The following is a 27,837-nucleotide window of genomic DNA, read 5'->3' as shown; positions in this document are numbered from 1 at the left end:
AAATATCCAGTGTGATACTTGTACTTTGAAAATGTCTAATGTGGTATATAAACTATTAATTTATATATTATTTGATATTTGTACTTTCATAAAATATCTAATGTGACATCTGAACTATTAATTTGTGCGTTTTTTTCCATACAGTGGCGGAGCCACTGCATGGCTCACCTAAAATGGTAAACTTTCAATTTAGGCCTTTTATAATTCATAAAATTTTTAATTAGTAATGATAAAATTACATTTTGACCTCAAAAATGATAAATTTTTAATTTAATTCAAATTTTAATTGATGTTTAAATATCAATTATTTAGAAAATTGAGAAAATATTAATTGATTTCATCAATCATATTTATTATATAACTTTTAAACTTATTATAAATAGTTTATTTATAGAATATTGTAAGTAATAAAAATTGAAATATTATTATTATTCCAAAAAAAATAGGAAACAATAAATATTGATCAAAGCTCCATATATTAATTTTGAATATTCATCGCGTATATTCTTTTACTTTCATACATTTATCAGCTTACTGGAGAATGTAAGAAAACAAAGAAACAATGGAAGCCCCAACCAATGATCCAAGAACAGGCAAAGTGGCGGCAGCGACGCTGGAATCCGGGCCTGCTGCTGGGGCGAAAGCGGGAGAGGAGCTAGGGCTAGAACCACCTGCGGAAGGGGAAGGAGCAGGTGCATCTGCGGCCATGACGGCGCTCATTGAGGCGGCAGCAACAATGATGGCGGTGGAGACCTTCTTCATGTCCATGGCGTAGAAAGGGATTATTAAACGCACCGGAAATGAATGAGACCTACTGGTGAATGGGGATCCGCCGGTGATTGTTATTATTTGCTTTGTTATTGTAGGCCTGAAGAAAAAGGGTGGTGAGGAAGGTGATTTTATAGGTGCAAATTCATGGCTATTTTTAGTAACGGTTTTAGTATTCGTTGGCAAAAATAAAGCTATTTTACGTGTTTGGTTTTGCATGGTTTGTGCAAAATTTTGAATACCATTTTAACGATTTAATAGGGTACTCTCTCTGATAAGAGATTTTAAATTTTAAAATTAAAAGATAAATCTTATTTTATTTTAAAATTAATTATTAAATTATACCAATTAATTGTTTAAACTCAATATTAATTCAATTATAAATTTTTATATAATTATAAAAAATGATAAAGATTTATGATTTGGGTGTAAATTTTATGTAAATAATATTTATTAAAATTTATATAGCTATAAAAATTATTATATAAGAACTTTTTGGTTAAAATGGTAGAGCATGGGCATAGCCAGAGAGGGTTGGTCCCCTCACAATGGAAAATTTTCATCTAAATTTTTAAATTTTAAAAATTTAAATTATTAAAGATAAAATTATACTTTGACCCCTTAAAATGATAAAAATTTGATTAATCCTTTCAAAACTATAAAGATATAGGCTATTCAAATATTGAAATTGTATTTTATTATAATAAAATTAAAATTTAATTTCAAACCCCTTAAAATGTTTACTGTGTTCACTGTGGTAAAATTAAAATTTAAAAATAATAAGTTTTAGTCATTTATCAACAGAATTGATGTCGAATTATTTCATGACATTATAATTCAACTAAAGATTTTAAGTGTAGATTTGAATTAAAAGAAAGGGTAATTGAATATTCTTACTTCAAATTTTTACCTTAATTTTTAACTTTTAATATAATATCTAATTTTAATTATGATTCTCTAAACTCTTAAATTAGTTGAAAATGCATGCTTAAACACCTTCAAATCTACGTCTTTTTAATTTTTACAATGACAATAATGCCAACTGAACTAAAACTTAATCAAATTTTTTAAAGGAATAACAACATATTATTTATTCCCTTTAGATTTTAACATAAAATACTTAAAGGAGGGTTATAATAGAAAACTCATGACAATAATCATCTTTCCTTTTGTGTTAATATCATACTTAAGTCTGTAAATCCTAGTTATATATATAAAAAAGAACTAGTTTTCTTATTTGGTGATACACAATTTTGATTGTATGTATCAATTAAAAATATTAAAATTAATAATTTTATACTAATGTAATTTAATTATCGATTATAAATATATTTAATTTTATTGCAGGTAAAACTATATTTTAGAGTTATTTTTTAATGTTTTTATAGAGTTTTTAATTCTTAAATAGGGGACTATTATAAATATTTTTATTCTTTCAAAATAGTATATTTTTATTTGGTGTCTCAAAATTTTAAAATTTCTTAATTACTTTATATAATTTAGAGTCTATTAACATTTGATCCCTTTTAATCTATTTTGTAAAAATTATAAAAATATAATTAAATACATATTTTAATTCTCATAAAATGTATATTTTAATTTCGATTTTTAAAAAATTCGAGTTAAATAATTCATTGTTATTTTCATGTTATTCATTGTTATCAGTTCAATAAATCGAAAAGTAAAACATTAACACAAAATATTATTCAAAGCTCCATTTTATTCAATATTTTCAATATTCATCACATGTTTCTTTCAAAAAAAAAAAAAAATCGTTCACATGTTGATTTTTCGTACATGTAGCTTACTGCAGCATGTAAGAAAACAAAGAAACAATGGAAGCCCCAACCAACGATCCAAGAACAGGCAAGGTAGCGGCAGCCACGCTGGAATCCGGTCCTGATGCTGGAGCGGAACCAGGAGAGGAGCTAGGACTAGAACCACCGGCTGAAGGGGCAGGAGATGGTGCACCGGCAGCCATGACGGCGCTCATTGAGGCGGCAGCAACAATGATGGCGGTGGAGACCTTCTTCATGTCCATGGCGTATAAAGTGATTATTAAACGCACCGGAAAGGAGAGGGACCTGCGTTTAATTACCGGTGAATGGGGATCCGCCGATGATTGTTATTATTTGCTTTGTTATTGCAGGTCTGAAGAACAATGATGGTGGGGAGGATCTTTTATAGGTGAAAATTCATGGCTATTTTTAGTGACGAAATTTTTTAAAAAAATTACGTGTTTGGTTTTCGCATGGTTTGCGGGATAGACATGCAATTTTTTTAAATATTTTTTTAACGATTTTGACTGGTTTTTAGATAAGGAGATTTTTGATAAATTATAATAAGAAGGGAATTTTTTTTTTTGGTAACAAGAAAAGGATTAAAAAACTAACAAGAAATATATAACGGGATTCGAACACCCAGACATGCTATCCATCCTTACAAGATGACTGACTAAAGAAGGGGCACTATGAAATATCTGTGTGCCAACCGGTGCTTCTTTCATCATACTAGCCAACGAGTGTGCTATAGAGTTAACTTCTCTTGGGATCTATTTGAAGACAACATTTAAATCACAACTTATTAACTCTCGAATTATAAGAGCTAAATCTCTCTGAACACACCCTCTCAATTCGCCAGTTATTCCTTTAAAGGCAAGTACACAATCTGTTTCCACTAAGATATCTCGCCATTGGGCATCCCATGCCATAATAAGCCCATTATAGATCACCTAAAGCTCCGCTTGCTCCACACCACACCTACCAATATTTCTACTTACTCCATGAGTCCAATTGCCAAATTCATCTCTCACCACTGCTGCCGAAGCTGCCAAACTCAATACTGGATCATGGGCCCTATCAGTATTCAGTTTAATGGTACCCGTCGGAAGAGGGATCCATCGGGTACACCTAGTTTGTCTTCTGGAACAATCATCCGGTCTTCCAGCTGTGCACTTAGAGCATTAACCTAATTCCATGAAGAGTGAAGGATAAAATCTTTACTAAACGAAACATCCTGGAACACATACAAACATCTATGTTTCCAAATCTTCCAACAGGGTATACCAAAGAGAGACCTTCAATCAAGTTCATGAAAAACTAAGCCAAATACATTCCTCAACTTAACCCTTAGCCAGTCTTTAGCAAGTAAGAGAAGAAACGATGCAATAATCTCGGAGGAATAACCTGCTCTCAAATATCTCTTACCTTACAACAATCCTTTAAGGAATGAATAATAGATTCATTTTTACATCTGCAAAACTTACAAGAAGAAGAATCTGACATACCTCTTCTACAATGTTCCACATTAGTTAATAAGCGTTCCTTGAAAACCATCCAAAGAAATTGTCTTACACGTTGTGGCCTTGCAAAAGACCACACGATTTTCCAACTATCTTACGAAGGATTCAAGGCATCTTTACTGAGAAAATTATAGGTAGACTTAACTGATAAACTCCCATTAAAATATCATTGTGATATCATTGAATCGGGACCAACTAGGCAATTAGGAACTGGAATACCTGCAATGTAAGATAAAATAATATCATCTAAGAAACATCTTAGGTACTGCCGGTTCCAATCCTCGTCCATCGACACCATTTCCCTAAGAGAAATGGATTCATTAATAAGCGAGATGATATGGCAAAAATTAATCAAAGGTCCAACCTCAATGACCCAATTATCAGTCCAAAATTTGATACGATTACCATCACCCGCAAACCATGCAACACATTTGCGCAAAAGTGGCCAAATCTTAGCAAGTTATCTCCAAAGAAAGGAACAACAATTCTTTGTAATGTCAACCAGGAAATCATCAACTATTTTGTATTTAGCTCTCAGGAAAATAACCCATAAAGCTTTTTTATTTGTGAGGAAATTAAACCCCAATTTATTATTACCTCTTTTACAATTATATAAGAACATATTTAAAATATAATTTAAAAAAACTAATTAATCTAAACCCAATACGTTCCCTAACCCGAGCCCTAGCTAAATCCCTATAGCTAAATTAAACCCTAAATCCTTAACTCCTAATAACCCCTAAGTGCTAACCCCAACCCTAACCCCTAAACATTATATCTCAGCCCTTAAACCATATCCCTAAATCCAATATATATACTCCTAATCAATTATAATAATAACCTTAAAATAGTAACCCTAAATTAACTGACCTAAAATCTTAAATTAATAATATCATATATATATATACCCTAAAACCTAAAACCCTAAATTAACTATAGTGATGATACGCTTAATTCAATATTTTAAATTTAAATTAATACTATCTCTTTTAATTACGATAATAATTTCAAATTTTTAATATATAAATTAAAAACAATTAGTAATCATGTACCCAACAAACTTTAAAATTATTTTAAATAATAGTATTTTAATTTTTCCATGTGTTTTATTTCAAATTATTTATACCTGTTATTTTTTCTTGAAGATTTTAAATATTCTATTAGAAATAAGTTTAATTTCATTTAAATAATATAAATAATAGTTCAATTAAGATAAATTGTTTTTGTGGCGCTTCAACAAAAACGCCGCTAAAACACCTAGATTAGCGGAGATTTTCAAAAAACGCCACTAAAAGTCTTAGCATTAGCGGCGCTATATTAAAAGCGCCGCTAAAAACACTGACCATTAGCGGCGCTTTTTAAAAAACACAGCTAATAACCAGAGCATTAGCGGCGCTTTACTAAAAACGCCACTAATTCGTCCGAAAGGCCAGCAAACGACGCCGTTTGCTTTTAATATTTGTGGTGTTTTCCAAGAAAATGCCACTATTTGTTATTTTTTGCGGCGATTTTCCTAAAATGCCGCTATTTCTCGATTATTAGCGGCGTTTTTGGTCCAAACACCGCTAAAAGTGCTGCTAAAAGCCTATTTTGGTGTAGTGCAACTTGAGTAGAAAAGAGTCGTTCTGGACTGTAAACCTCCTGATACCTAAACCTCCATTAGAAAGTGGTTGGCAACAATCATTCCACCTAACTAAAGAAGGCTGTTGATTTGTATTGGAACTCCCCCAAATAAAACCTTAAGCTCTATTTTCAATCTCATTACAGACAGAAATAGGAATCTTAACAGATTGCATGAAGTAGTTAGGGATTGATAGCAAGACTGATCGTGCCAAAATGACTCGACCTACCATTGAAAGTGGCTTAGCATCCCAACTATCCAACTTCCTCCAGATCTTGTCAATAACAAAATGGAAAGTGTTCATTGTAAATAACGGTACACCCAAATAAAAATCCAAATCACCAGTCATGCTAAATCCCAATGTACTACAAATTTAGCAGAAACATTAACCTCAATAATCTTTGAAAAGAAAATGTTAGTTTTTGGCCCATTGACTTTATGCCCCGACGCTGCTCCAAAAAGCCTTAGAACATTTCGAATTCTTATTTGGGTGTACCGTTATTTCATCGACAAGTTACAATGACTCGACCTACCATTGAAAGTGGCTTAGCATCCCAACTATCCAACTTCCTCCAGATCTTGTCAATAACAAAATGGAAAGTGTTCATTGTAACTCGTCGATGAAATAACGGTACACCCAAATAAAAATCCAAATCACCAGTCATGCTAAATCCCAATGTACTACAAATTTAGCAGAAACATTAACCTCAATAATCTTTGAAAAGAAAATGTTAGTTTTTGGCCCATTGACTTTATGCCCCGACGCTGCTCCAAAAAGCCTTAGAACATTCCGAATTCTTATAGCTTGATTCATATATGTGACACTGGCGGCCCATTTTTACCAACTGAAAAAGTTTCCACGTCTTATCCTTAACCTCTTTATGAGTAAGCAGTCCCAGTCTCTCCATACATAGAACGAAAATATACGAAGATAATGGGCATCCCTACCGGATACTTCTCGTTGGTTGGAATTCCTCCGTAGTATTACCATTCCACATGATCTGCATAGACGGAGTAGAAACACAGTTCATAATAACATTTGATAAGGACGAAGGAATACCTGTATCCAATAAAGTGTTTGCAATAAAGTCCCACCGAATCCTGTCATAGGCTTTCTCGAGATCCACCTTAATAGCCATCCAACTCTTCTTGCCTTTCTTAGTTCGTATAGAGTGAACTATCTCTTGGGCAATGATAATGTTGTCAGTTATCTATCTTCCTGCAACAAAACTTACTTGATTCTGAGCAATGAGAAGAGGGAAAACAAGTTTGAATCGATTGGCTATTACCTTTGTTACAATCTTATACTAGACATTACAGAGGCTAATTGGCCGGTATTGGGATAAGGACTCCGGATTATAAGTTTTCGGAATAAGGACCAACAATGTCTTGTCTATCGAATGATCGAGAGGAGACCCTGAGAACTCACTTCGAACCCAACTGCAAACATGAAAACCAACAATACTCCATTGACTCTAATAGAATAACGCATGAAGCTCATTCGGTCCCGAGGCATTCAAGGGACCCATGCTAAAAAGAGCATTGCAAATTTCCTCATCTGACACATCCATAGTCAATGAATCAATAGAATTTTGCACCAACTTTGGAAACCGACCCCGCAACGGAAACAAGAAATGAGCTTGATCATCCAACGAGTAAAGAGATGAAGAATAACGAATTGCTTCCTCCTACAAGATCACATCATCATAACACCAAGAGTCTCCCACTTTCAAAGTTAAAATCTTATTGAAATTACGCATTCGGATCGTTTTATTATGGAAATATTTAGTGTTGCGATCACCAAACTAGGCCTAATCCACTCTCGACTTTTGTCTCCTTAGGCTTTCTTCTTCATCCAAGACCGTTTCATACTCAATCCACAAGTCGTGTTCCCGATTCAAAAGGAAAATGGAAGACCTCCTATCTGGAGCAGCTTGAACCTTAGCAATACGATTAGCTAGAAGCCTTTTCCTATGACCAATGTGACCATAAATCTCAAAGTTCCACTTTCTGAAAACCTCCATCAAAGAGGCAAGATTGTGTGCAATATTTGGCCCAAACCTCCATTTTTCTCGAACAAGTTTATCAAAATTCGGATTATTAATCCAAGAAGCCAAGAAATGGAATGGCCTTACACAACGAACAGAACTAGGATTAGTCATAGAAATGATAATAGGCCTATGATCTGACTTCAGCCGTGGAAGGTGAAACACCAAGGCATCAGAAAAGGTATGACACCACTCACCATTACCAATGGCTCGATCCAATCGAATATGTTTTAATATTGAATGATAATGAATTTTTATTTAAATTTAATTAAATTATTTGAATATGTTTTATTTTTTTCATTATTATTTTTAAAATTGTAAAATTTGATTTAGACGGATATGATTTTTTTTTTACGAAACGGGTTGTGAGGTGGAATTAATGTGTATTAATTCCATGGATTTTATATTTATTTATTTTGAATGGATATTTTTTAATTAAAACCTAAAGTAAAGTGAGACGATTCTAATCATTTATATGTAAATATTATATAATAAGATGTACTTAAAAAAATATTATGTACTATGATAAATGTAGATTTATTCATGGATCGGACTATTCGGCCCGGTCTAAAGGCCCACCTAAAAATTGGAAAGATTTGAATAAAAATATAAATTCAAAAAATGGGCTTAGTAAAAAAAAAAATATATATATATATATATACGTCCTTATGCATTGGTAACAATGTCTATGACAATTGAGCTAAGATTCAACCGACTAATTCCATAAATTTTATATTTATTAATTTTGAATAGATAATTTTCTAAACTAAAACCGTAATGCTAAAGTAAAGCGAGATGATTCTGATAATTTATATGTAAATATTATAGTTATATGCAAATATTATATAATAAGATGTACTAAAAAATATTATATACCATGATAAATGGTCGGTAAGTTTTTGTGGAGATGAATATAAGACTATAAAGGTAAAATTGTTAGTTAAGCTCCTATACATAGGGGAAGATTGCATTTCAGCCCTTTTATTGAAAAAATGAGCAAACTAGTCTTTATATATTTCGAAATATACAAATTAGCTTGTCCGTTTCTTTTTGTATCAAGACTTAATCATAGACTGGGTCATTCGGTCCAACTCAAAGGCATGTCCAAAAAGTTCAGACTCTTCAGAATTAATAAAAGCACAAGTTAGATATATGATAAAGTTATAATTTAACCCCAAAATTGTTAAAACTTCAATTTAATCATTTTAAATACCATAAAATATAATTAAATAAGTATTTTAACTCTCATAAAAATATATATTTTTTAATCTCGCCGTGCATTTATCTAATTACATACTAGTTATTAGTTTGTTATTTTCATCTTATTCATTGCTATTAGTTGAATAAATCGAAAACGCATAAACACAAAATATTATTCAAAGCTCCATTTTATTCAAATTTTTCAGTATTCATCACATGTTTCTTTCAAAAAGAATAAAATAAAACATTCGTTCACATGTTCATTTTTCATATATGTAGCTTATTGTAGCATGTAAGAAAACAAAGAAACAATGGAGGCCCCAACCAATGATCCAAGAACAGGCAAGGTTGTGGCAGCCATGCTGGAATCCGGTCCTGATGCTGGAGCGGAACCAGGAGAGGAGCTAGGACTAGAACCACCGGCTGAAGGGGCAGGAGATGGAGCACCGGCAGCCATGACGGCGCTCATTGAGGCGGCAGCAACAATGATGGCGGTGGAGACCTTCTTCATGTCCATGGCGTATAAAGTGATTATTAAACGCACCGGAAATGAATGAGACCTGCGTTTAATTACAGGGATCCGCCGGTGATTGTTATTATTTGCTTTGTTATTTCAGGTCTGAAGAACAATGATGGTGGGGAGGATCTTTTATAGGTGAAAATTCATGGCTATTTTTAGTGACGAATTTTTTTTTTAAAATTACGTGTTTGGTTCTCGCATGGTTTGCGGGATAGACATGCAAATTTTTTAAATATTTTTTTAACGATTTTGACTGGATTTTTTAGATAGGGGGATTTTAATATTTTTTTAAGAGAAAGAGAGTAGTAAATTAACTGTAATTACATCAACATCATCTTGCAAATTATTTAGAATGGAAGTATCAATTGTTGGGGAGAAAAAACAAATTAATGGAGACCCAATTATTGTCAAACATCATTTCAACCAAGGCATTAGTCACTCCGTTAGATTTCCTTAAATATGCTTGATGTGAACCGCGCAAAGTTCTTTTATTCTGCATACTAGTTCCCTTTTCACTAAACCTTTATAGTCACCATTAATTGCTTGAACTATAGTTAAACAATCATAGCCAAATATCCATCTACCATGGTTGTCTCTAGCAAACTCAGCTGAGCAGGCAAGTTTGATATAAGGTTTCGCTGCACCGTCTATGTTCATTTTGACGCAATCAATTATTGGTTGCTGTTAGGTGTTTGGTTCAATTCAATTTTTAACCTTAATCATTGGTTCCCTATTATGTTTAACAGTCACAACTCAACTCCAAGCCGATCTTACAAGCATACTAAAATTATGAGGAACATTTTCAAAAACAAAAGAATTCTTTTGTTTCCATACAAACTAGCATAGTATACCTCACAGGTGATTCAATTAACATCTTTGAAATGTAAATTTAGTTTATTAGAAAGGTTGACATTCACCCAAGATAAAAGTGACGGACATAAGAACTTGGAGTAAAATGAAATCGGAATGAACTATCCTCAGCTTTGGAACAATCATGAAGTACATGAAATAAATTTCTTCTACAAATCCACAAATGCATCCGTCAATCCGCGTCTTTCCATACTATTATATTTTAATAGTAAAATAGACCACAAAATTAACATGAGTCAAATTTGAAGTTTTTTCTAAATTCAGAAAGTACAAAGAAAATGCAATTATAAAACAACTATAAATATATGTCCAATCAATTATAATAAAGAATTCAATTAATTACAACTATAAAATAAATACAAATATATTTAAACACCCTCTTTGTCTTCATTCCTATCTTCACCCTCTTTAGTGGTAGGAGGCAAAAGGAGGGGGTTGATAAGGGCTTTACACCCTCTCTTAAATGGGTTTGGACTCTCAAAAATTCATAAAAACATAAGTTAAATATAAGGTAAACTGTAAAAATAGTCACTTTTGTTTGTATTAGATTATATTTTAGTCATTTATATTTGAAATGTTACGTTTTAGTCTTTTACATTATCATTTTGTTATGAAGTAGTCACTCTGCCGTTCAGCTCCATTACCTCCCTAACGACAATCCTATGTGGGATAGTCACTTTTGTTTGTCTTATAATACATTTTAGTCACTTCTATTTGAAATGTTATGTTTTAGTCACTTGTATTATCGTTTTGTTACGAAGTAATCACTTTGTCATTCATCTCCGTTACCTTCCTAACAACAACCCTAGATGGCAGTCTAAATGGGTTTTAAATGCCAACTTGGATGTCCAACTGGGATGAGAATAGTTTTTTTTAGTCAAAATGAAAAAAAATCTAAAAGAAAAAGGAGACGAACGGTTTTTGTTTTCCAATTCAATGTGTAATTAATTTAAAATTTACAATTAATTAAATTTAGTTAATTAAAAACCTATTCTCGTACCAATTAGGCATCCAAGTTGGCATTTAAAATCGATTTGGACTACCACTTAGGATTGCCGTTAGAGAGATAACGGAGTTTAATGGCAGAGTGACCACTTTCTAACAAACGATAACGTAACATTTCAAATATAAGTGACTAAAATGTAACCTAAGGCAAACAAAAGTGACTATTTTTATAATTTACCCTTAAATATATGATAAATTATAAGTTAACCCCAAAATTGCTAAATTTTCAATTTAATCATTTTAAATACCATAAAATATAATTAAATACGTATTTTAACTCTAATAAAATATATACTTTAACCTTTATTTCCCTAAAAAAAAATTTCCAACTTCCCCTGCATTTATCTATTTACATACCATTTATTAGTTCAATAATTCATTGTTATTTTCATGTTATTAGTTGAATAAATCGAAAAGTAAAAGCATAAAAACAAAATACTTTTCAAAGCTCCATTTCAATTTTTTCAATATTCATCACATGTTTCTTACAAAAAATAATAAATAAAATAAAATATTCGTTCACATGTTCATTTTTGATACATGTAGCTTACTGCAGCATGTAAGAAAACAAAGAAACAATGGAAGCCCCAACCAATGATCCAAGAACAGGCAAGGTTGCGGCAGCCACGCTGGAATCTGGTGCTGATGCTGTGACGGAAGCAGGAGAGGAGCTAGGACTAGAACCACCGGCGGAAGGGGAAGGAGCAGGTGCACCGGCAGCCATGACGGCGCTCATTGAGGCAGCAGCAACAATGATGGCGGTGGAGACCTTCTTCATGTCCATGGCGTATAAAGGGATTATTAAACGCACCGGAAATGAACGAGACCTGCGTTTAATTTCTGGAGAATGGGGATCCGCCGGTGATTGTTATTATTTGCTTTGTTATTGCAGGTCTGAAGAAGAATGGTGTTGGGGAGGATCATTTATAGGTGAAAATTCATGGCTATTTTTAGTGACGAAATTTTTAAAAAAAATTTACGTGTTTGGTTTTTGCATGGTTTGCGGGATAGACATGCAAATTTTTGAATTTGTTTTAGCGATTTTGACTGGATTTTATGGTTAGGGGATTTTAATTTTTTTTTTTTTGGTAAGAGAAAGAGGAGTAGTAAATTACAGAATAATAATTACCTCAATCAATAACATTTTGTAAATTATTCAGAATGGAAATATCAATTTGTTGAGGAATAAATTCATGAAGATCCAATTGATAGTTAAACATCATTGTCGATATAGGAGAATGTGAGTTCGAGCGGGTTTATCCTCCTATTGAAAAGCTTGGATGAGTTATGGGTAGTTCTAACCATTATATCAACTTATACTTTCACGGTTGAATTAGATTATAAAAAAAAAAAGTACTAAGTAAGCTCCTGTACTTAGGGTGTATTGCATTTCAGCCCTTTTATTAAAATAGTGGCTAAATTAGCCTTTATGTATTTCGAAACGTGCAAATTGGATCATCCTTTAAATTTTATCTATTAAATGATGACGTGGAACGGTAAATCTATGCTGAAAATTATTTTTTTATAGGTAAACTATAAAAATGATCAGTTAACTATGTCTTTCGTTGTATTCTATTTTGGTCACCCACTTATTATTTTTTGTTTTGTTCATATCAAATTAATTAAATTTTTATTTCTTGATTCAACCTAAAACTATATGGTTCTACATTTTAAAAACATTGATTAATAATGACTAAGAATTTTTCATAAATAAGACATATAAAATAAATTTTTGAAAATTTTATATTTACAAAGATGAAAATCAATCAAAACATAGGAAAGAAAACCCAATTTCTTGTTTAAAAATCCAATAAAAATATATTTAGAGAAATATGTTTTATTTAATTTTAAATAATTTTGTTACAGCTTTTGTCTTGTTAGCTATTATTAAATAATCGAACCAATTTACTATTTAATCAATTCAACCAACCAATCTAATGAAATTTGAAGAATTTGGTTTCTCAAGGTGGATATACACTTCAGTTCAATTACTATTTAATCCATTGGGTCCTTATTGGCTAAAAATGAATTTCTTTTATACAAACATATATTTAAATTTTAGAGGTAGGACTAAATTGATAGATTTTATAAATATTGAGGGTCAAATTTATTATTTTTTAAAATTATAATTAAAAATAAATTTTGTAAACATTGAGGGCTAAATTTGTTTAATTTTATATTTAAGATCAAATCGGTAGAATGTATAAATATTAGAGAGCTAATTTTATTACTAGACCAATAAAGCCCACATTTATCTAATTACATACTAATTAGTTCAATAATTCATTGTTATTTTCATGTTATTCATTGTTTTGAATAAATGGAAAAGTAAAAGCATAAACACAACATACTTTCCAAAGCTCCATTTCAATTTTTCATTATTCATCACATGTTTCTTTCAAAAAATAAAATATAAAATATAAAATATAATATTCGTTCACATGTTGATTTTTCATACATGTAGCATGTAAGAAAACAAAGAAACAATGGAAGCCCCAACCAATGATCCAAGAACTGGCAAGGCTGCGGCAGCCACGCTGGAATCTGGTCCTGATGCTGGGGCAGAACCGGGAGAGGAGCTAGGAATAGAACCACCGGCGGAAGGGGAGGGAGCAGGTGCATCGGCAGCCATGACGGCGCTAATTGAGGCGGCAGCAACAATGATGGCGGTGGAGACCTTCTTCATGTCCATGGCGTATAAAGGGATTATTAAACGCACCAGAAATGAACGAGACCTGCGTTTAATTGCTGGAGTATGGGGATCCGCCGGTGAATGTTATTATTTGCTTTGTTATTGCAGGTCTGAAGAACAATGATGTTGGGGAGGATCTTTTATAGGTGAAAATTCATGGCTATTTTTAGTGACGAATTTTTTTTTTTAAAAATTACGTGTTTGGTTCTCGCATGATTTGCGGGATAGACATGCAAATTTTTTAATATTTTTTAACGATTTTAGATAATGAGATTTTAAAATTTAAGATTAAATGATAATGAATTTTTATTTAAATTTAATTAAATTATTTGAATATGTTTTTTTCATTATTATTTTAAAATTATAAATTTGATTTCGACGGATATGATTCTTTTACGAAACCTTAATGGTAAAGTAAAGTGAGAGATTCTAAAATTTATATGTAAATAATATATAATAAGATGTACAATGATAAATGGTCGGATGGTAAGTTTTATTGAGATGAATATAAGACTATGAAGGTAAAATTATTAGTTAAGTTTCCGTATTTGGGGAAGATTGCATTTTGGTATTTTTATTAAAAAAATGAGTATATTAGTCTTTATATATTTCGAAATGTACAAATTAACTCATTATGTTGAAAATTATCTTTTACGGGTATATAAAAATTGTCACCCAATCATGTCTATTGTTCTATTTTGGTTACCCAACTAAAAATTCATTTGGATTTAAGTTTACCTTGAACGTGGCACGATTTGGCACTTTATTGCCCAATCATGCTCAACTCAATCACTTGGATGTATAAATGGGATTCAACTTCATTGCACAGAGGCTTTACTTTTTCATTGGAGGATTACAACCCCACCAACTTTTTCTTTCCTTTTGTATCTAAACCTAATCATGGGTCGAGTCACCTGGCCCGAAGATCCACTCAAAAAGTGAAAGGATTTGTGCAAAAATATAGGCTCGAAAAATGAGTTTAGGCAAAAAAAATGAGGCCTGATTTCTAAACGAGTCAGGCATTGGGTAAACTTTTTTTGGCCTGGTCGAATTTGTAAAAAAAACCTACTGCTTTTTGCTGCTATTTTCACTGTTTTTGTTGTTGTTTTGCCACTATTTTTGTGGCGTTTTGCTATTATATTGCTATTATTTTGTTGTTATTATAACTCTTATTTTATTGTATTTGATGTATTATTCTTTTTGAATTTATTTTTATATAAAAATAATAATATAAAAAAATTTTAATACAGACAGGCCGCGCCAGACTCGGGTTTTAGCGTTTTTATTCAGGTCAAATTTGGGTAAAATTTTAGGCCCAGTTTTCAGGTCGGGTTGAATCCAAGCACATACTCAATTGTTATTTTTAACCCCATCGGAGCTAAACAAACTAAACCTTGTCAGATACATAAATCATACAGGGTTAGCAAGGCCTCGGCCTCCCCTAAAATGAAAACTTTTTCATTTAGGCCCCTTTGTAATTTATAAAATTTTAAAATAGTGAAATTACAGTTTTACTATCATAAAAATATAAAACAATTTTATTTGTTGGTCTAAAATTTTATACATATTAGAATTACAAAAGGATGAAATTGTTACATGCTGGTTATTAGTTCAATAATTTAATGTTATTTTCATGTTTAAAACTTAAAAGTTAATTCAATTACTTTAATTTATCGTAATTTTAATTTCGGAAATCAAAACGTAAAACGTAAACACAAAATATTATTCAAAGCTCCATTTTATTCAATTTTATTCAATATTCATCACATGTTTCTTTCAAAAAAAATAAAATAATATATTCGTTGACATGCTCAGTTTTGATACATGTAGCTTACTGCAGCATGTAAGAAAACAAAGAAACAATGGAAGCCCCAACCAATGATCCAAGAACAGGCAAGGTTGCGGCAGCTACGCTGGAATCCGGTCCTGATGCTGGGGTGGAACCAGGAGAGAAGCTAGGACTAGAACCACCGGCGGAAGGGGCAGGAGATGGTGCACCAGCGGCCATGACGGCGCTCATTGAGGCAGCGGCAACAATGATGGCGGTGGAGATCTTCTTCATGTCCATGGTGTTATAAAAAATGGGATTATTAAACGCTCCGGAAATGAATGAGACCTGCGTTTAATTACTAGAGAATGGGGATCCGCCGGTGATTGTTATTATTTGCTCTGTTATTGCAGGTCTGAAGAAGAATGATGTTGGGGAGGATCATTTATGGTGAAAATTCATGGCTATTTTTAGTGACGAAATTTAAAAAAAAAAAAAAAGAAATACGTGTTTGGTTTTCGCATGGTTTGCGGGATAGACATGCAAAATTTTGAATTTTCTTTAACGATTTTGACTGGATTTTTAGGCTAGGGAATTTAAAACTATTTTTTAAGAGAGAAGAGTACTAAATTAGAGAACAATAATTAAATAATATCATCTTGTAAATTATTCTGAATGGAAGTATCAATTTGTTGGGGAGAAGAAGCAAATTCATGGAGACTCAATTAATGGTCAAACATCATGCCAACTAAGGCATTAGTCGCTCCATTAGATTCCTTATAAATATGCTCGATTCAAACATCTATGTTCGAGCGTAAAGCTCTTTTATTCTGCATACTAGTGCCTTGTTCAATACGCCTTTATAGTCATCATTAATTGCTTGAATTGCAATTAAACAATCACATTCCAAAACAACAAGTTTCCACCCTTCAAACCAAATCAGTTTAAGTCCACTATAGATTGCCCAAAGTTTTGCTTGTTCAATACTACATTTCTCAATATTGTGACCGTAGCCAAATATCCATCTGCCATGGCCGTCTCTAGCAATCTCAACTGAGCAGGCAAGTCCGGTATGAGGTTTCCTTGCACCATTTGTGTTCATTTTGACACAACTAACTATTAGTGAGTGCCAGGTGCTTGGTCTGATTCGGTTTTTAACCTTAATCTTTGGTTCCCTATTATGTTTAACATTCACAACCCCACTCCTACAACCATACCAGAATTACGAGGAACATTTTCAAAAACAAAAGAATTCCCTTGTTTCCATACAAACCGACATAGGATACCGAATAGGGTGTTCCAATTAACATCTTTGAATTGTAAATTCGGTTCATTAGAAAGATTGACATTCACTCAAGATAAAAGTGACGGAGATAAGAACCTGGAGTAGAATGAATTCAGAATGAACTGCTTCCATACTTCTTGAGCTTAGAATATTTTCTTCTGCAGATCCAAAATGCAGCAACTAGTGTCATCCGTCAGTCTGCGTCTGCATCTTTCCACGTTTGAGAGGAGTCGCTCTTATAAAATTAGCCATAAAAACTGTCGAACACATTGCGAACCACCATAGGACCAAGAAAGTTCCCATTTATTGTCCGAACTATTCCAGGAATCATGAGATAAGAAAGTATAGGCTATTTTAACAGTTAAGTCTCCATTCATAGACCATTTAGATACTAATGAATTCGATCCAGCAAGTGCACGAGGGGGTAGAACACCAGCTTTTTTGTCAAAAAAAGGTTCGTCCAAATGATTTCTAATATACCTCCAATTCCATTCACCGTCATTTCTAACCAAATCTTAGAGGATGGGATTATCATCTCGAGCCATATTATTCGGATCATGAAGTATCAAAGGACCTACCTCAGGAATCCAATCATCAACCCAAAATTTGACTGAATTCCCATCTCCTATGGACCAACAGAGGCTATCTCGTAAGAGAGGTCAAACTTTTGCAATGGACTTCCATACAAAAGAGCTTATGTTGCACGTAATTACCAATGGACATACCTCCTGAAATTTGTATTTATCTCTGATCACTTGAACCCATAAAGCATTCTTGTTAGTACTGAAATTAAAGCCCAACTTTAAGAGGAAAGACTCATTTTACTGCCTTAAATGTCGAAGACCCAGTCCTCCATTAGCCCGAGGTTGGTAATAGTTATCCCATTGCACTAATGTTGGTTTAGATCTTAAGGAAGAACTCCCCCAAATAAAACTCATTGCAATACTAGGTATCAAAGTTGTTTTGTAACAACCCATTTTCAATGGAACAAAAAATGATAGTTTTAAAATTCCATTTTCTGAGGACTAAGTCAGCAAATATTATTTAATAATATTTATGAATGGTTTATATTATTATAATGGTTATTAGTTCGGAAATTTTATTGATTGATTAGTAATTAAGGTATAGAGACTAAATGTAAAACTGTAAAAGTTGAATTTAAGTGGATTGTTTAATTAGTTGAGTATGATTTAATTATTGGAGGATTTGTTTGACAATAAGCCAATTTTGGACATAATGGCTTGCCATGGAATTAGTTTAGTTGAAATTTTATATTGATTTTTAGTTAAAAAAACATAAAAATTAGAAGGTTTAAAATAATAAAACATGGAAAGTGCCATCATCTTCCTCATTTTTCTTATTCTCCTACGAAAACAACATTTTTGGAGCTAGGAGAGTTCAGCCGTTTCACAACTTTCCATGTAGGTATATTTGAGCTTGATTTTTTGTAAATTTTATATTTTTGTAATCGTTGTAACTTAAATCTAGCTATTGTACCTCCGTTTTTAAATATGTTAAAGATTTTAAATGTCACCGTTAGAGATAATTGAAGCTTTTGGTTGTTAAAATGATGCTTTAAAAACTTAGGAATGGAAAAAGGATTAAATTGTGAAACTAATTGTTAGTTTTGAGTTTAGGGACTAAATTATGAATAATTTGAAATTGTAATATTTTTTTGTAAATTGTGATAATAGGAGGCTGTATAGGGACATATTTGAAGTGGGTTTAAATTTTGGAGTTCAAATTCGGAAGATATGATAAGTTTGGTTTTAGGGACTAAATTGATTAAAATGCAAAACTTTAGGGGCATTCGAATAATAAAATTGAGCTGATATATGTTTATAATAGGGTGAAATAAGAGGATTGAAATTGATAAATTGAATTGAAAAATTGTATAGCTAAAAAATTAAACCAAATCAGAAGTAATCGTGGAAAAAAGGTAAAATTATTGATTAGTCCTTAGAGACTTGACCGCTTTTCTATTTGTCCAGTTAAATTCATATGGTAGGATTATACTTAATTTTCTATATATTTGAATTATGATTTTGAGTATCTTGATAGTAAATTAAATTGTTTGCAATTTGGTGCAAAGAGGTGAGGTATGAACTAAATAGTAAGGAATTGAACAATTAATTGAAATTGAAATAATTAAGGAAATAACCTTAAATTGGACTGAAATAGGATATATTATGTGATAAAGTGATTATTTGAGGAAATGAGCTAAATTGATTCGATTTAGATCGGTTGAAAGTGATAATGACCGAATTGAATATATGTGAAAATATTATATAATTTTATAAATGTGAAATTGAATCAGTATTGTTATATGTTATGCTATCATATTTGAGAATTGATGATCGGTTAATGAAATTATGTAATGAAATTGAGAAATTGTTATTCTTATTAATTGTTTGGGTAGAGTCAGATATAGTTGGAGTGTCGATGAGGCACTGGGTGCCAAATTACTTCAGTTATACCGAGTCAAACACATTGATGAGCACTGGGCGCAAACTATATATTTACTTTGACATTGTCTGATAATGCACTAGGTGTCAAATTGGTATGATAGGTGGGATTCATATATCCATTCAAGTCTGAGTCAGATTAATAGGGGTATAAAATGAAATTTTGATAAATGATATTTAAATTGGGTTGATATAATGATTTGATGATTTGTATACATAATGCGATCTATAAATATCGATGGTATGTGAAAAATTATACGAAACAGTTATATAAACCTAGAGGGCCGATATAGAAATGTAATAAATCAAAGAATTCGGTTCGAAATTCAAATAAGGAAATGAAATGGTAATTGACATTAGATTGAAATTGAATGTATAATAGTTAAATAGATGGAATGATCGATATTATGAGAATGATGTTCATATGGTTAAATGTTGATTTGGTTTTTAGTATGGTATTGAAATGTGATTCTAAGTGATTTGGTTTATTTCATATTGAAATGTTATATGATGAGGTTAAATGTTAACTCACCTTTTTTATTTTTGATTTGTCATGTTACTAAGCATTGTATATGTTTACCTCATTTGTTTTCCCTTTCCTTGTAGATTGTCAATTTGTAGAACACATCAAGCGAATCATCCAAAGCTCACATTATCCTGGTATGTGTTCGGTAGTCTTTAGACCGCATTAAGGCCCGATTATGTAAGGCATGTACTTAGGACTTGTTTTGGTTTACTTGCAAAGTGATATGGCTTGAAATCTATGTTGATAGAATTATGACAAAGATAATGCTTAATGGAAAACATATGCATTAGTAAATGGATTGAATTGTGCATTTGACATTTGAAATGGCATTTGGGTATGCGATTACATAGGTAATATAATGTTATGAAATGGTTAAAAGGCTTGGCTGATTAGGTTGAGTTTATATAAGCTAATTTGATATGTTATGATGCCAAATTGTGGAAATATTGAATTAGTTTATTTGGAATGGTGATATATGATGTTTTGACAATGGTATGAATTATGTGTTTATAATATGTTGTGATGTTTTTAGTGGTTAATGAGTAAGAGATAACATAATAGGTTGATAAAGAGTATTGAATGATTTTGATACCTTGTGTGAAAATCATGATGGCAGTTACATGATGATGAATAAATAGGTCTAGTAGGTGACTTAATTTGAAGGATGAGTAGTAATGGATTGTTATAGTTGCATGATAATTGAATTTGCACTAGTAAAATGGAATAAGCCTAGATATTGTCTAGTTGATTTGGTTAGTATATGTTTTAATGTTAGAATAGGGAATGAGTTGGATGTAATGGACCATCATTCACTTTTGGTTGATGTTACGTCTATGATGTAGTACCCTTGATGTTTGTGGTTAAATTAGTATATTTAAATTTAATTTTTTATGTTATATGACAGATTTTGGAGTGCTTATTGATACTACTTGTATTGGTTAAGTTCAAGCATAGGCATTTTTAAAAGTGGTATTTGACAATTCTGTGCAAAAGTACCGATACTCTGGTATTAATTATCGATACTTGATCATATGAACAATTTTCTTAAAACAAATAGTTTTATGATACCAAATAAAGTATCGACACCAAGCAATCAAGTATGGATACTAACTCTAATATTTTGAAAATTTACAATTCAACCCTATTCATGCTCAAACTTCACAATTAAACCATTGTATGTTCTAATTATGGGAATTGGAACGCATTCGTATTTGTAATTGTATGTTTTGAATTTTTATACGAATTATTTATCGACAGTTGCCCTATCAATGAATGTGACATCACGTTTTTCGGGTTTGACATAATAGGGTGTTACATGTTTGCATAAAATAATTGGGGATTGACATAAGAATAGATTGTACCAAAGTAACACGACCCGCCATCGAAATAAGTTTAGCATCCCAACTATCAAGTAATCTATAGACCCTATCAAGGACAAACTTAAAGGTACTAATAGTGACACACTGTGAAAGGCGATATTAGCAGGAGTATCCTTTGAAAAGAAAAACATTGGTCTTTTGGGCATTAACTTTGTGATCCGAGAAAAGTCAAAAAGTTCTAAATTATTTTAACAACTTTTACTTGTTCTATATCAGCTTCAATAAACAGGAACAAACCATCCGCCTCTAGGGCATGCTTGCAATAAAAAATTAGTTTCCAAACCCTCTCTCCAACCAATTTATGAATATATTGTCCCAATCTTTCCATACATAGAATAAATAAATATGGAGATAAATGGCACCCCTACCTAATACCTCTCAAAGGTTGGAACTCATCCGATAAAACACCATTCCACAGAGTTTGCATACAATCTGAAGAAATGCATTCCATAATAACTTGAGATATTCCATGAGGAATGAAACGTAGTTGGTGCTAGACCAAGAGTGTTAAAATGCATGACGAGAGAATCCCGCAATTTAAAAAGGTTTCAAGAGATGGGCGGGCATTGGGCTCCACCTCTTGGATCAAACTCAATATAGATGGTGGCATGGTGCTTTAAAGACATGGGTTGGTCTTGCTTCAGTAGGAGGTGTTGTATGTAATTGTAGAGGCGAATGGATGCTAGGATATTTGCATAAGCCTTGGGTAGTGTAATGTCCTTGATGTGGAGCTTTGATGTCTTTTTGATGGCTTACAGTTAATGTGAGAAAGGGGTTCGAAAATGTACTAGTTGAATGTGGTAGCTTGGAAGCGATCTCGGTTATATTGAGCAGTAAGTCTAAATCTTGTGGATCGACTCTAGTGTGGCAAATACGCAAATTGGTGGAACAACATTGGGTGGTACCACTAGAAAACTTGTGGTGCAAGAAACAAAATAAAGTAAAATAAGAGATTTGAGATGTGAATTACTTTAAAGAAAGTTTAATTTTACCTCTAGAATACAACAATTTAGGAGTAACATAATTTGAGTTTTTATGTAGGCACAGGATGATTCAAAGATATATTTTTGTCAAGGGTAAATTATCCAGATGGTCATCCAACTTTTCAAATGCTTTCATTTTAGTTACCTCCATTACGACAATCTTCCATTTTGCGTCTGACAACACGTAAGAAAACATAAACACAATATTATTCAAAGCTCCATTTTATTCATTTTTTTCAATATTCATCACATGTTTCTTTCAAAAATAATAAAATAATAAAATATTCGTTGACATGTTGATTTTTCATACATGTAGCTTACTGCAGCATGTAAGAAAACAAAGAAACAATGGAAGCCCCAACCAATGATCCAAGAACAGGCAAGGTAGCGGCAGCCACGCTGGAATCCGGTCCTGATGCTGGAGCGGAACCAGGAGAGGAGCTAGGACTAGAACCACCGGCTGAAGGGGCAGGAGATGGTGCACCGGCAGCCATGACGACGCTCATTGAGGCGGCAGCAACAATGATGGCGGTGGAGACCTTCTTCATGTCCATGGCGTATAAAGTGATTATTAAACGCACCGGAAATGAGAGGGACCCGCGTTTAATTACCGGTGAATGGGGATCCGCCGATGATTGTTATTATTTGCTTTGTTATTGCAGGTCTGAAGAACAATGATGGTGGGGAGGATCTTTTATAGGTGAAAATTCATGGCTATTTTTAGTGACGAAGTTTAAAGGAAAAATTACGTGTTTGGTTTTCACATGGTTTGCGGGATAGACATGCAAAATTTTGAATTTTTTTTAACGATTTTTAGGTAAGGGGATTTTAAATTTTAAGATTGAATGATAATTTATTTCTATTTAATTTTTTTTAAATCGTAAAATTTGATTTGCACGGATATGAGAGATGCAATTAAGGTCTATTAATTCCATAGATTTTATATTTATTAATTTTGAATGGATTTTTTTAACTAAAATTTAAATGATAGAAGTAAAGTGAGATGATTTAATCATCTATATGTAAATATTATATAACAAGATGTACTAAAAAAATGTTATATACTATGATAAATGTAGAGTTGTCCATGGATTGGGCTATTTGGCTCGGTCTAAAGGTTCGCCTAAAAAATAGAAGAGTTTAGACAACAATATAGACTTGAAAAATGAACTTAGGCAACAAATATACATACGTCCTCCTATATTGACAACAATATCTACACTAATTGAACTAAAACTCAATCAGCTAATTCCATCGATTTTATATTTATTAATTTTGAATGGATTTTTTTTAACTAAAACCTTAATGGTAAAGTAAAGCGACGCGATTCTAATCACTTATATGTAAATATTATATAATAAGATGTACTAAAAATATTATATACTGTGATAAATGGTCGGATGGTAAGTTTTATTTTGATGAATAAAAGACTATAACGGTAAAATTATTAGTTAAGCTCCTGTATTAATTAGGAGAAGGTTGCAATTTGGTAATTTTTTGAAAAAATGAGTAAATTAACCTTTATATATTTTGAAATATACAAATTAACTCTTCCGTTAAATTTTATCTATTAAATGATGACATGAAACGTTAAATCTATATGTTGAAAATTATTTTTTATGGGTATATAAAAATAGTCACCCAACTATATCTTTTATTCTATTTTAATTGCCGGACTAAGGATTCGTTTTGATTTAAGTTTACCTTCAATCTGACATGATTTGGACACTCTATTGCCCAATCATGCCGCAATAGATCGCTTGGATGTATAACGGGATTCAATTTCATCGCACTGAGGTCTTGCTTTTTCATTGGAGGATTACAACTCCATTGACTTTCTTTTTTTTCTTTTTGTATCTAGACTTGATCATGGGACAGACCATCTCGATTCAACCCAAAGGTCCATCCAAAAAGTGAGTGGGTTTGAACTAAAATATAAGCTCAAAAACTAGAATTGAGCTAGAAAACAAAATTTGTTTTCTAAATAGATCGAGCTTCGAGTAAGCTTTGTCATTGTTCCTATCCTCACCCTCGTTAGTGGCAAGGAAAGGGACTGACAAGGGCTTTGCAACGGCTTTACACCCTCTCCTAAAACGGGTTGAGACTCTCCAAAATTCATAAAAGCATAAGTTAAATATATAATAAATTTATAATTTAACCCAAAAATTATTAAAATTTTAATTTAATCGTTTTAAATACCATAAAATATAATTAAATACCTATTTTAACACTCATAAAAAATTATTTTAATCTCGATTTCTATAAAAGATTTTCCAACTTCACCCCACATTTATCTAATTACATACTAGTTAGTTCAATAATTCATTGGTATTTTCATGTTATTCTTTGTTTTGAATAAATCGAAAAGTAACAGCGTAAACACAACATCCTTTCCAAAGCTCCATTTCAATTTTTTCATTATTCATCACATGTTTCTTACAAAAATAAAAATAAAATTTAAAATATAATATTCGTTCACATGTTGATTTTTCATACATGTAGCATGTAAGAAAACAAAGAAACAATGGAAGCCCCAACCAATGATCCAAGAACCGGCAAGGCTGCGGCAGCCACGCTGGAATCTGGTCCTGATGCTGGGGCGGAACCGGGAGAGGAGCTAGGAATAGAACCACCGGCGGAAGGGGAGGGAGCAGGTGCATCGGCAGCCATGACGGCGCTCATTGAGGCAGCAGCAACAATGATGGCGGTGGAGACCTTCTTCATGTCCATGGCGTATAAAGGGATTATTAAACGCACCAGAAATGAACGAGACCTGCGTTTAATTGCTGGAGAATGGGGATCCGCCGGTGATAGTTATTATTTGCTTTGTTATTGCAGGTCTGAAGAAGAATGGTGTTGGGGAGGATCATTTATAGGTGAAAATTCATGGCTATTTTTAGTGACGAAATTTTAAAAAAATTTTACGTGTTTGGTTTTTGCATGGTTTGCGGGATAGACATGCAAATTTTTGAATTTGTTTTAGCGATTTAGACTGGATTTTAAGGTGGGGATTTTTTTTGGTAAGAGAAACAAGAGTAGTAAATTACAGAAGAATAATTACCTCAATCAATATCATTTTGTAAATTATTCAGAAGAACAATCGAATCAATTTACTATTTAATCAATTCAACCAATCAATCTAATGAAATTTGAAGAATTTGGTTTCTCAATGTGGATATACACTTCAGTTCAATTACTATTTAATCAATTGGGTCCTTATTGGCTAAAATTGAATTCTTTTAGAAAATATATATTTAAAATTTTAGAGTTAGGACTAAATTGATAGATTTTGTACATATTGAGGGTCAAATTTATTATTATTTTAGAATTATAATTAAAATGACAAATTTTGTAAACATTGAGGGCTAAATTTGTTGATTTTTTATATTTAGTATCAAATCGATAGAATGTATAAATATTAGAGAGCTAATTTTGTTACTAGACTAATAAAACAAGCCCACATCAGCTCAGAGTAACTAAATCGAAAAAATTAATAGTTGGGTAACCAAATAGAACAAAAGACATAGTTGAGTGACTATTTTTATAGTTTACCCATAAAAATCATTTTCAGCAAGGATTTAACGTGTCACATCATCATTTTACATATAAATTTAACGGCAGTCTAATTTGCACGTTTTGAAATATATATAAGGGCTAATTTGTTCATTTTTCAATAAAGGGACCGAAATGCAATCTACCGCTAAGTTCAGTGGCTTCCCTAGTACTTTTACTGGCTATAAATGAATTGAACTTGAATAAATATGTCTTTATTTATGTTCATTTATTTATTTTTTAAAGCTTATTTGTGTTTAATTTGTGTTCGTTAAGTAAAATCATTTTCGTGTTCATTTATTTATAACTGTGTGTTGATCTTTGCTCGTTTAAACTTAGTGAGGATTATAGAAGAGGTTGGCAAGAGAGGGGGATGGTTGTTTAAACGGTGGTGAGGTGCTGGAAGAGAGAGGTTGAAGAAGAAATCTATCAAGGGAGGGGTATTTATAGGCAAGGATGATCACCCCTTGGCATTAGGCCCTAACACGTGCCTTCACTGGTCTTGTCATGTTTGGTCCCTTAGAAAACATTGTAGAACTTCTAAATAAGCAATAATGGGATCAATATGGACATAGTAAAGCCCTACGTGGGTCTTACTTGTGTTCCATGAAAAAGAATGACTCAACACCTATCATTGGCAAGGTAGATTAGAGGTGAGCCACGTGTAAACCATACATACGTTTGCGAGGGCCATGGCTGGTGAAGTGTTGCCTATGGGCGAAGTTATAGTCGAGAAGGTTGTGTGTGACACCCCACACCCAATTTGATCATCAGGTCCGAATGTGTGACTTCACATTACGTCATCGAAACAACTCAAACTAACTTGACATAAATTTGCAAAATTAAATTCTTATTCATCATTCAGAACAATAAGCCTATTCATTATGATCAACAAATAACATTTGGCATACATAAGAATCAATTCCATCTACATACATGGGGTTATAATGAGTTAATATATTAGAATTAGGGCTTGAATCCAAACTCAAATGTCATATTTCAAGTTATGTCTCCAGACATGGAGAATCTCGAGACAGGTTATAAATTATTTTGGAAATTTTAGCTTCAAAGTTAACATGTCTCAAGTTGAGTCTCGAGGCAAGGTCCTTTATGTCTCAAGATTGACCTCTCATGTTTTCCTACTTTTGGTTCGATGTTTGAATGTCTTGAGACAAGAGCTCTTGTATTGAGACTTGGAATAGGCAAAAAAATTAATTTAGCTTCGATGTACTTCTATCTTGAGACAAAGACCACTTGTCCCGAGACCTAAGAGCAATTGTCTCGAGACTAATTAGTTATGTATTGAGGCATCGGGCTTTTGAATGCAAAAATTAAGAGAAATTCTTTTTAACAGTATTGAGGCATGTTCTCCTTGTATCTAGACTTAATGACCAAATGAACAAAATTTCCCACTTCTAACTAGCCAAAACCTTACGCAATTGAACTCAAGCTGACCTAAAGCTTACCTTAAACCATAATCTCAAATTAACCCATCTAAACACATTCAACCATCACTAAATTATAAATCTTCCATGCATAAACACTTAATAAATCAATTCAAAAATCAAACCAACATAAACAAGCATAATTAACTAATAGTCAAAAGATAAAATCTAACCTATTAAGCATTATGGGTCACTTACTTAAAGTGGTAAAACTAAATTAGGCATCAAACCAACCAACTTAGGTACATGTTATATGACTTCAAAACTGTTAAAAATAATTTCTCGTAATTTTTGCATACAAAACATAATTGTAATGGCTTTTTGAGTTGAGTTGGAGAGTTGGATGCTTGACCACGAAATATTTATAGCTTTTATCCACAACTTACGCATGGAAACAAATAACTATGTA

At 32.3% G+C, this 27,837-nt stretch overlaps 8 protein-coding genes across 8 annotated transcripts; all 8 read right to left on the bottom strand.

Annotated features, from left to right (window-relative positions):
* Positions 1-459: 459 nt before the first annotated feature.
* On the bottom strand, positions 460-25,267 carry LOC105761636 (arabinogalactan protein 23). The gene is made up of 2 exons (XM_052623410.1): positions 25,205-25,267; positions 460-811 (listed from the first exon to the last, which is right to left on the bottom strand). The coding sequence occupies exon 2, from the start codon at positions 766-768 to the stop codon at positions 532-534; it is 237 nt and encodes a 78-aa protein (XP_052479370.1). The 5' UTR covers positions 769-811; positions 25,205-25,267; the 3' UTR covers positions 460-531.
* LOC105761634 (arabinogalactan protein 23) lies at positions 2,471-2,915 on the bottom strand. Its single transcript, XM_012579497.2, has one exon. It carries the CDS (start codon positions 2,807-2,809, stop codon positions 2,573-2,575), a length of 237 nt encoding a protein of 78 aa, XP_012434951.1. The 5' UTR covers positions 2,810-2,915; the 3' UTR covers positions 2,471-2,572.
* LOC105761635 (arabinogalactan protein 23) lies at positions 9,119-16,204 on the bottom strand. Its single transcript, XM_012579498.2, has 2 exons — positions 16,142-16,204; positions 9,119-9,498 (listed from the first exon to the last, which is right to left on the bottom strand). Exon 2 carries the CDS (start codon positions 9,453-9,455, stop codon positions 9,219-9,221), a length of 237 nt encoding a protein of 78 aa, XP_012434952.1. The 5' UTR covers positions 9,456-9,498; positions 16,142-16,204; the 3' UTR covers positions 9,119-9,218.
* Positions 11,759-12,223, bottom strand: LOC105761637 (arabinogalactan protein 23). The gene has a single exon (XM_012579502.2). It carries the CDS (start codon positions 12,115-12,117, stop codon positions 11,881-11,883), a length of 237 nt encoding a protein of 78 aa, XP_012434956.1. The 5' UTR covers positions 12,118-12,223; the 3' UTR covers positions 11,759-11,880.
* Positions 13,597-14,134, bottom strand: LOC105761630 (arabinogalactan protein 23). Its single transcript, XM_012579494.2, has one exon. The coding sequence runs from the start codon at positions 14,023-14,025 to the stop codon at positions 13,786-13,788; it is 240 nt and encodes a 79-aa protein (XP_012434948.1). The 5' UTR covers positions 14,026-14,134; the 3' UTR covers positions 13,597-13,785.
* On the bottom strand, positions 15,748-16,148 carry LOC105761632 (arabinogalactan protein 23). The gene has a single exon (XM_012579496.1). It carries the CDS (start codon positions 16,091-16,093, stop codon positions 15,857-15,859), a length of 237 nt encoding a protein of 78 aa, XP_012434950.1. The 5' UTR covers positions 16,094-16,148; the 3' UTR covers positions 15,748-15,856.
* On the bottom strand, positions 22,617-23,094 carry LOC105761638 (arabinogalactan protein 23). The gene has a single exon (XM_012579503.2). The coding sequence runs from the start codon at positions 22,983-22,985 to the stop codon at positions 22,749-22,751; it is 237 nt and encodes a 78-aa protein (XP_012434957.1). The 5' UTR covers positions 22,986-23,094; the 3' UTR covers positions 22,617-22,748.
* LOC105761629 (arabinogalactan protein 23) lies at positions 24,808-25,207 on the bottom strand. Its single transcript, XM_012579493.2, has one exon. The coding sequence runs from the start codon at positions 25,159-25,161 to the stop codon at positions 24,922-24,924; it is 240 nt and encodes a 79-aa protein (XP_012434947.1). The 5' UTR covers positions 25,162-25,207; the 3' UTR covers positions 24,808-24,921.
* Positions 25,268-27,837: the final 2,570 nt, after the last annotated feature.

Source organism: Gossypium raimondii, chromosome 11, assembly GCF_025698545.1.
Source record: "Gossypium raimondii isolate GPD5lz chromosome 11, ASM2569854v1, whole genome shotgun sequence".
NCBI classification, from domain to species: Eukaryota; Viridiplantae; Streptophyta; class Magnoliopsida; order Malvales; family Malvaceae; genus Gossypium; species Gossypium raimondii.
The sequence above is the reverse complement of the archived record's forward strand: the minus strand, read 5'-3'. Positions and strand labels throughout refer to the sequence as shown.